This window comes from Opisthocomus hoazin, chromosome Z, assembly GCF_030867145.1.
Source record: "Opisthocomus hoazin isolate bOpiHoa1 chromosome Z, bOpiHoa1.hap1, whole genome shotgun sequence".
NCBI lineage: Eukaryota > Metazoa > Chordata > Aves > Opisthocomiformes > Opisthocomidae > Opisthocomus > Opisthocomus hoazin.
Window position 1 is genome coordinate 63,472,996 of NC_134454.1, and position 10,271 is coordinate 63,483,266.

The window sequence follows — 10,271 nt, forward strand, 5'->3', positions numbered from 1 at the left end:
CGTGACAAGCCGGTAACAGGGCACCTGCCGCGAGCACACACCGGAGGGCCAGCCTGAGAGGGCGGGAGGGAGAGCCGAGAGCCGAGGCCCGCGGCTCCCGCTCAGCCCCCACAGCCAAGGAGCGGGGACACGGGGCGTGCGGCGACGCGCGGGACCTAGCAGCCCCTTCGAGGGCGGAGGAGGTCCCCCCCCCATTTTGAGGCGGACACAGAGGTCCCAGCGGTGAGGCGTACCCGCCATTTGAGGGGCAGCCCCGCAGCCCTTTGGGGGTGGGGGGCGCGGCCTGGCTCGGCTCCGCCCGCCGCCAGGCTGGTACCGGCCTGGCTGCCCCCTCCTATCTCAGGTATCGGGTGAAACCGGTTGGGCGTGCGGGAGAGGTGGTGGTGGCCGGAGCGCGGCGGGGCCATGGCTGGACGCCGCGGGCTGCGGTGGCTGCTGCTGCTCTGTGTGCTGCTGGGAGCCGCTGCTCCCGCAGGTGAGAGGAGGCGTGCGGGCTGCCGCCGACGGGTGCCAGAGCCGCCGGCTCGGCTGGCATCGGCCAGGGGCGGCCGAGCCCTCCCAGGGCTCCGCGGGTGCCGCGCTGGTTGCGGGATGGGCTGCGGGCCGCGTAGCTTCAGGCGGGAGGCGGCGCGGGGGGCACGTGTGGGCTCTCTGCGGGGTCGAACCGCTCCGAGGAGCAGGTCTCTGGCCCCCGGCTGGGGTGCGGGGAGCCCTGAGCGGGGTTGTGGGCGAGGTTCCCGCGGGGTCGAACGGGTTCGGGAGGCTCGGGCCGGCGCCCGTGGAGCTCTCGGGGCCCGCGCGGAGGGTGTCGCGGCAGGGCGGCTCGACGGGCCAGCGGCTGGGCTCGGCTTCCAGCCTGCCTTGGGCTGCTGGGGCGCCCGGAGCGGCGGGAAGGGCCGCGGGGGTTCGGGGCACCCGGCACGCCGGGCCTGGCCTCGCCCGCGTCTGTGCAGTACCTCATCCGGCTCTCGGCTAGCGACCTGCCTAAAAGCTGTATGTAAACACAAGAAACCTTGAAGTCCGTGTTGTCGCTTTTTACCCAACTCTGAAACAAAAAAAAGCGCTAGCTTTTCAATCCTAATTCTTGTCTTTGTTAGTTTATATTATTGGTTATTGAACGTAAGTGCAGTTTGGGGAAAACACTCATGTTAATATTTTACTGCCTTGAAGTTCATGTTTCATTGCCTGTTGCAGTAAACCCCACTGCCATATCTGTGCGTGGCTTTGCCCTGTGTCTTTCTGTGTTTGTTCATCCCGGGTTTGTTTAGATAATAAAACTATATGCATAAAGACTGTAAATATTGAAGCTAAGCTTATGGGAGATCCGATTTTCTCAACAAATAGTTACTAGACAGCTGCAAATAATTGTGTTGTTCAGAGCTGAGTTTCTGAAATTAAATAGCCTAGTTGCCTGGCCTGGCGAGGGGAGAGGAATTTGGAATACTTTTCAGGGCGTAGAGGAGTAGTATGCTTAAAAGTTCTAGCTGGGTGCTTGATCTTGTGGAGTGGGGAGGTGAAATCAACTGTGAAGTGTGATCCCGTGCCTACCAAGGGAGATGCACTAGAAGCCAGGATCTTCTTGTGGCGGTTTTCCAACAAGCTAATGCCGTTACGGGGTTGTGGTGAATCTGGGTACCAGATACCAAGAACCAGGGTAAACTTAACCTTGGTCCTGTGTGAGTATTACTATAATGACCTAAGCTAGTTAATGTGGATACACTGTTGCTGTCACTTTTGTGTCTGCAGGGTAGGCATAGTCGTTCGGCATACAGTAGGTTGTATCTTCTGTACAAATGGTAAAGGTGTTGAAACCGTCTTTTGTTGTTGGAGGGGAGTATGTTTTTCCCCGTGATGCCAAGGAAGCCTTTTTTCCCCGTGGGCAGATTAGCAAGTCAACTGCATTCTCTGTATGTGAGTCAGGCAGGGTGAAACTCGGCTTGGAAAAGAACTGAATTGTTATGGAAAACTGCAAGCACAGAAAGAGTAAGAAAAGGATGTGGAAAATGCACATACCTAACAAAGAATTGGCTGCTCGATGAGGGGACTGTTAACTGCAAAGGCAGCCGGGGTACTGAACTGGCTCCCTATGTAGGTGCCAGTTGGGCTAACAAAAGCTTCCACTATCTGCAGTCAGAACGTTTGAGCTGAAACTACTTGAAGTCAGCATAAAAGCAAGACTTGGTCTCTGAAATTAGCCATTAAGCTTGGCTATGTCTCAAAAAATACAGTAGAACAAACCTTTGTCTCTGCTCTGCCATGCTGAGTCCTGTCTGTGGTTCACACATCCTTCAATCCACTTTGTTATGGCTCTTACTCTAATGTGTCACCCTAACACTTTATGGGCTTTTTGGTGAGCATTTTTTATTTCAGCGCAACCTGTGAACATCAATTGCAAAGCATTGCTTTTATATCTGATCACAGAACATTAATAAGAACAAAGTGGTATTATTTGCTTTTCCAGTTTTCTACAATAATTTAAGTCTTTGGAATGGGATACAAATAGTATGACAGCAACTTGATACTATCAACTACTTACTGATGGAGATGTGCTTAACATAGCACTGAACACGGCGCTTTATTACTCTGAGAACTGCTGTCAGCTTAGAATAAAAGGTCTGCTTCCAAGCATCTCTGGGATCTTTCTCAGCTAAGCTATAAGCCTTAGCTAGTTACACATTTACATTGTCTGGTATCTATGTAAGCTATGTTCTTCAAGCTGGTTTCATGGCTTCTATTATTCACAGCCTGGGTTAGGGATCTGGGATTTCTGTATTATACAAGTAAACTTCGCAGTCTTTAACAGTGTTGCTGATATAATCATGTGGCTTGAAGATCTGAGAGTAGGATTTGTGTAATTCTGCCTTGTTGTAATTACACCACATACAGGCCAAAATGACTGTTTGGCATTTGAATTAATTTTCTTTAAGACTGTTGTTTTGTTGGTATAATTTAGGCATAAGTCTTCATGCAGTCTGCTGCAAAGATTAGTTCATGTCGTTGTACTGGCAAAAAGTTTTCTTACACCTCTGTTTCCCAGTGAAGCCTGCCTGTGCCTGGAGCTTGTCAAATACTTAAGTGGAGCTAGGGTAACTTAATTCAAAACTCTTAAAGAGCATCAATATATGCTGTATTGTATTTCTGTACACCTCTTTAGGAGGTCACACAGTCTAGACAGGACGCTAATGCTGTACATCAGACTTTTGCGGTAATAACTTGAAAGGAACAGCTATCCAAAGTTGTGCTACTTCTGAGAATCTATACTGGAAAACACATATTTGTGTATTTACATATTTCTTGAGTGAAAATTATTTTCTTAAAATGTAAGGTGTAAGCATTATTAATTCTGGAACTGTATCAAAACTCTATTGAATAACAAAGGGGCCATCCTTCAGCACTGTTCATAGAATCATAGAATTGTTCAGGTTGGAAGCGGCCTTGAAAGGTCACCTAGTTCCAACCCCCTGCTATGGGCAGGGACACCTTCCACTAGACCAGGTTGCTCAGAGCCCCATCCAACCTGACCTTGACACTGCCAGGGAGGGGGCAGCCACAGCTTCTCTGGGCAACCTGTGCCAGTGCCTAACTACCCTCATAGTAAAGAATTTCGTCCTTATATCTAGTCTAAATCTACCCTCTTTTAATTTAAAAATGTTATCCCTGTCCTGTTACTAAGGGCCCACGTAAAAAGTCTGTCCACCATCTTTCTTACAAGCCGCCTTTAAGTACTGAAAGGCTGCAGTCGGGTCTCCCCACAGCCGTCTCTACTCCAGGCCAATCACCCCAACTCACTCATCCTTATTCATGTTCAAGGCTGTTCATGGCTTGTTGTACACAAACCTGCTTGCTCAAGAATACCCTCCTTTATACTCCAGAGGGGGGGTGGGAGGGAGTGTGGCTAATATAATCCACAAATACTGATAGAAACTGAGATAAGGTTAAAAATAATTCTCCTACAAACAATCAAGTTCCACATCCATACAGTTTAGCTTGGTGGATGTCTGACCTTTCTGGAACAGTGTGAGTTCATGGACAGTATCTGCTTATACAGTTAAACTTGTTAGCGTAAGAGGACTGTGTTGGATCTGGAGGGGTTCTGAACTGAGCTGTCAGAAGGCTGTCGTACAAGGCAGAGCTGTCAGGAATGTCTGGCTTGCCTGTATGATTTGTAAGTTCCTGTGATGTTCGAAGAGGCAGAGCAAAACTAGAAGTGATAGCTGTCTTGTGTATGAAGTAACCGTAGCTGTCAGCTCTACTGCCTAGCACTTTGCATGGAAACTGCAGAGATTGTCTGACCATCTTGCCCATGAATTGGAAGGAGGTACGAGAGCACTGGCCCTGTTGCACCTTCATGCACAACGTTAGTCTGTTCAAGTTTCAGTTCAGGTACGGTGTAACACACATCTTCCTTTCCCTAGAGATCACTTGTGTATAGCTTTTGGCATGACATTGCGAGTTTCAGTTCTAGCTCGTCTGAGGGCAGCATGCTCTTTCTTATTGCATACCTGATTTTCAGACCATCTAAACTGAAGAAACTTCTACTGCAGTTACATGAGCCTGCTGCAAAGTTTTAGGAGTCCCAGCACATGGATGATCTGGCACTGCCATGTGAAAGGAGAATGGTGCCCTGGGGTACTTGAGGTAGTTCTTACTGTAAAACTGTTCAGATGGTAGGAGCACCTGACAGCCATCTTAACAAGATATTTTAATATCACTGGTGATGTGGAAAAGCATTTTGGTTGCTCATACAATCCGTGAATAGCGGTATAGGTTGTCTTTTGGATAATAAAATAAAGGTAATAAAAATTGTAAAGTGTTTGCAAACCAGTCTTAATTTTTCTGTTGATGAGCCCCTCTGTAATTCTTCAGAGTAAATCATGATGTCTAGTTTATTATTGAAAAGGACAAAAAGTCTGTACTTCAGTAACTTCTTAATTTTTTTCTTTTTTTTTTTTTTAATTTTAGAGAGCAGTGGAACCAGCAGTTCAAAAGGAAGAAGTTTTGCTGGCCAGAAAGTTCCAAATACAAATAATGACTCTGAAGAGTTATACAAGGTGGATGAATTTGCAGCAAAAGCCCTCACAGGAAAGCTGACTACAGTTTTTCTTCCCATTGTCTATGTAATTGTCTTTATCATTGGTTTGCCCAGCAATGCTGTGGCCCTCTGGGTATTTTTTTTCCGAACAAAGAAGAAACATCCAGCTGTGATTTATATGGTTAACTTGGCACTGGCAGACCTTCTTTTTGTTGTCTGGTTTCCGCTGAAGATTGCATACCATGTAAACGGCAATAATTGGCTATTCGGTGAAGGTCTCTGCAAAGTACTTGTTGGATTTTTCTATGGAAATATGTACTGTTCCATTCTCTTTACAACATGTCTCAGTGTGCAGCGGTATTGGGTTGTAGTGAACCCCGTAGTGCATTCAAGAAAGAAATCTGAAACTGCCTTGGGCATCTCCCTTGCTATCTGGATACTGATTCTGTTGGGCACCATTCCATTGTATCTTGTTAATCAGACGGCATATATTTCAAATCTTAACATTACTACCTGTCATGATGTGTTGCCTGAAAATGTCTTGGCTCATTATATGTTCAGTTATTTCCTCTCACTTGCAGTTGGACTCTTCTTAATCCCAGCTCTTCTCACTGCTGTCGCTTACATACTAATGATTAAGACTCTGAATGCTTCCATCTTAGTTGTAAGTACTGAGAAGAAACGAAAAAGAGCGATCAAGCTCATTATTGCTGTCCTGTCCATGTATCTGATCTGTTTTACACCTAGCAATGTGCTGCTAGTTGTGCACTATTTGCTCCTCAAAACCCAGAACGAGAGCCATCTGTATGTGTCATACATAACTGCACTGTGTCTTTCTACTTTGAACAGTTGTATTGACCCATTCATCTATTACTATGTTTCAAAAGACTTCAGAGACAACCTTAAAAATGCTCTTCTTTGCCGAAGTGTGCGAACTACACAGAGGATGCAAGTGTCTCTCTCGTCAAGCAGATACCCCAAGAAATCAAATTCTTATTCTTCAAAATCAAATGGGTCCACTAAATCAACCTACTGAGTTTGATCCTAGAGAAGTTAACTTTTATTCCTACTCCTGAAAGGATGTAAGTGACAGGACAGTTATTTTGTAGGAGAGACTATAAAGAGATGTCTCTGCTTTTTTATTACATTGAAGCCTGGATTTTGGAACTGCAAGCTGCTTACCATGGGTAGAAATCGTAAGCAGATAAATCTTCCCACTAGACTGGGAAAAAAATCATGACATTTCAGATGCTCTGCAAAAATGCTGTTGACCCAGAAGTGAGTTGTGACTGAAGACGTTTTTGTTAATATCAAAGTTGTTAAAAAGCAAAATGTCACTGAAATGTTCCGTAGTGTTGCTGGTATACTTAGTTAACAGAGAAATCTGTTTCGTTTGTCTTTAACTGTAATGTATTAAATAGCTGAACAGATTGTGTATGTAGGACCTTGCTCTGTGTACTTACACTGAACATGATTTGAAACCATAGAGAGAAGGAAAGGGGAATCCATTTTACCATCTTTGTGTAGACTGCATATTATCTTTAGTATAATGTAATATTGAATTGTTTTCGAAGTTATCATGCTGTAAATGCTAACATGACTGAAGCCTGTAAGCTTATCCTTGAGTTGACAAGCTGAACTTGTTATCAGCTAGCACTGTGATAAAATGTTAGTTGAGATTATACACCGTTACTTAGTGCTTGCCAGTACATGATCTTAATGGGGATATTTAACAAAGCTTTGATGAATAGCTATTTGATTTTTATGTAATGTGCCTTGTATTTTTTAAGATATCAAAATAAGATTTTTTGTTTTTAATATAACACATTTGAGTTGGGTGCTTTCTTTTATGCTTTTACATGCTCTTCAAATTGCTGAGTAGTTCAATTTGCCTGGTTTCAGGTAACAAAGGTATTATTCCTAACAGTGAATTAAAAGTCTGACAACTGTAGCTGTGATGTCTAAATGGATTAAGTAAAATTTACCTAATGACGCCTTTCATTAGAGTGAATCTGTTTCCTTATCTTATTAGCAGATAACTAAAACCAAATGATTCAGAACTGTGGGGGAATAATGAGATATAAACAAACACATTAGTAAGACAGCAAACTTCAGCCCCAGCAGATTTCTGAAATACATTAAGTCCTCTTCCCTTACCCAGAATATTTGTGACCACTAAGGAATATGGAATCACATTTACTCTTAATCTGAAAAGCTGATCGGTATATGTTTGGTGGTAGGATTTAAATGCACTTTTTTCAAACCTTGCAGTGCTGATATGTTTCACCAAATTGTACATTGAACTCGCATCCAAGTGACCTATCTGAGACTTAGGCATAGCTGGGTACCTACAAACACAAGCAAGTGGAAAAGCCCTTGGTCCAAAAAGTACTCTGAGACAGCTGGTATGTAGATAAGAAATATTCACCATTTCAAATACAGAGAGTAAGGAAGGGGGTAGATTGAACTGCAGCAAGAATTTGAGCAGTCTTGTACAGATTAAAGGCCGTAAGTGTTTGTATAATTTTGTGTGTGTGTGTGCTGGTCTGTTCCTTTGCTTGTCTCTTTCTTTGGTTTCCGCATTCTCCCCCTACTTGAGTAACAAGGGTTTTTTTCCCCATACATAATAAAGACTAAGAGGTTTGTTTAATATGTTTGGTCTCTAATCTGAAGGATTAATTAAGCTCTAGGTCTCCTTTTGACTGCTGCAGTCTTGTCTACTAACTCTTAGCAGGTGCTTAGTGTGAAGGTAGGACGTCTTGGGGTGGTATTTCAGAGGTCCGGGCTAAAATAGCAGCTCATATTAACGAATGTTTCATTGAGGAGCAGAGAGTTTACAGCTCTTTAGATGACATGGAACACAAATGCTTCTCAGGCATAAACAGTTTGCTCTTCCTGTTTCCTGACAAAAATGCAGGGAAATAAATGCTTATTTACTACTGAACTGAAGATGTAATGCAGCATCATGACTGGAAAAAAACTGTATGTAAGATGCCATAGTTCACTGGAAGGATTTGGGAAGAAGAGGGTTGCACCATCTTTACAAACTGGTATCTGAACTCTTCCCTTAGCCTGTGTGTGACCACCAGAATATGAGAATGTCCTTTATCTTGCTGAACAGCCCAGTGTGCTTTCTGCTCTGTGTACGGTAGTGAATAACACGAAGGAAGGGCATCCAGTTCATGTGATTACAGCACTACCAGTGTTCTGCCAGGAGTCCAAGGGTTACAGGCTGTATGTTGTAAAGATGATGAATTGTCTGTGTTTGTCGATATAATACCACAAAGATACAGCTTGTGATTCATGGATGACTGTTAAATTGCTGAAAAATAATATGCTTAATATAGTCAGTCTTTTGGGGGACAAGATTTGTTTGTGGTTGTTACTTAATCAGAAGTACACCAAATAATGCTTGTATTTATACTCTCATTTATTCGTTGTTCTTCCTTTCCCATCTTTGATGGCATCAGAGTTGGGGAGTATCAAGCAATGTCGGACCACTCCACTGCAGCTCATGTGAAGGGGAGTGCTGATCCTCTTGAACTCTTCTCGCGTGTAGGCTTCTTCATCCCTGGCTTGCCAAAGCAGGGTGCAAGGAAGAATCTTTCATCTCTTGCCTGCAGCAGCAGCAGAGGTCTGCCAATGACACAGGTCAGAGTTAGATGTTACTGCAGTGTTGTTGAAAGCTTTCTGAGGAAAAGTTTTAATTAATAAAATTATCCGTTTTAAAAGGAGTTTGTACTATGTGTGACAAACTTTGGAGAACACTGTGCAAGGAGCCCCACAGTCATCTAAGTGACACTTATTCCGTCAAACTATGCTCACTGAGAGCTGAGAATATCTTTTAAGTCTAGTTTCTTTTTGTGATTAAAAATCTCTAATACCCTTTTTGCTTTTCCTTTGCTTTTTTAATGGTACTATCTGGATTCCTATCTTTAGGGGGAAGGTAGGGAGAGGCATCTTCTTCTGCCTCTAACTGTTGTTTGGTTAGGAGGGGAGGAAGAGAACTGGTACTCTGAATTTAATCAGGCATCCAATTGCTTTTACAATCCGTATCTTCTAGATACACAACACTGCAAGCGTATCTGTCTTTGCCGCAATCCAAGTGCAATGAAGACGACACCAATCTGCAGATAAAGAGGAGGAACTTTTATAAGAATTCTTTTGCTTTCTTGTTTTATTTGTCCTTGAAACAAGTACAAATTGTGGGAAATTTTTCCTATCTGTAGCTGCATTGCAAATCTTCATCTTGTATTTAGTATGAATTATTTTGCTCCAATTAACAGAGCAGGTAGACTGGAGCAGTTGTTCAATCAATTTGAATTAATTGCTTGAATTGACAGTTGTGTGCCTGTGCGGCCAGGTAGTGAAGGGGCAAGAACATGTAGTCCAGCAGGGTGGAGCTGGCTGCTTAACCTTTTTGGGGACTGTACCCTCAGGCAGGATTGACTGGTATAAAGGTGGTCGTCTTCAGCTAACAATAAATATATTCCTGAACAGTGCCAACTTGCAATTCAAACATCAAGAGATACAAAAAAAAAAAATATGGCTGACTTTAGGTTTAGATGCTACAAAAATAATCAGTGCAACATCCATGAAAACATCGGGAGTTGGAAATCAGTGTAATTTCTGTGCACAGCGTCGTGGTTTCACAAACAGCTCAAGCATGGGCTGCAGCTAAGAGATGCAGACTAGTCTTTCCCCTGCCCCAACTGCTTGGTCACACTGTTCCCTCATACTGTGACGACCATGTGTGACCTTGGAGTGGATTGGATCAGTCCCAGGTTGAAGTTAAACCAGGAGGAAAAAGGAAAGTTCACTTTTGACTTGGAGCAGCGTTTGCCTGGTTTGCTAGATGGGCTCTTGGCTCAACACAAGGGAGAGGGTCAAACTGCGTCTTTCACCAGAAACGAGGCAAGTGGAAGCACAGGAGCTCCGAAGCCTCTGCCCTAACCTAAGCAGCAGGGAGCAAGCCTCTACCCATGACTATGAATGGCTTTGCTGGCTCAGACCGAGGGTCCATCCAGTTCAGCCAGGGAAAACTGCTCACCTGTATCTTTGGAGGTCAACAAGTCAGCAGGGTGTCAAGAGACATGTCAAAAAACTGTAGGACTGTTGCACAAGCCACTTGGCCAACATACCAGATGCACAGAAGATGTGGCCAGGGAAGTTTGTCACTTTGCACCATGTGAGTGCTCTGCTGTTGGGACCGTTGAAATGTGCTCTGAAGTTCAGAAAG

At 44.0% G+C, this 10,271-nt stretch overlaps 1 protein-coding gene across 1 annotated transcript; it reads left to right on the plus strand.

Annotated features, from left to right (window-relative positions):
• Nucleotides 1-388: 388 nt before the first annotated feature.
• Nucleotides 389-6,971, plus strand: F2RL1 (F2R like trypsin receptor 1). The gene is made up of 2 exons (XM_075410841.1): nucleotides 389-475; nucleotides 4,963-6,971. Exons 1-2 carry the CDS (start codon nucleotides 406-408, stop codon nucleotides 6,066-6,068), a joined length of 1,176 nt encoding a protein of 391 aa, XP_075266956.1. The 5' UTR covers nucleotides 389-405; the 3' UTR covers nucleotides 6,069-6,971.
• The last annotated feature ends 3,300 nt before the right edge of the window (nucleotides 6,972-10,271 follow it).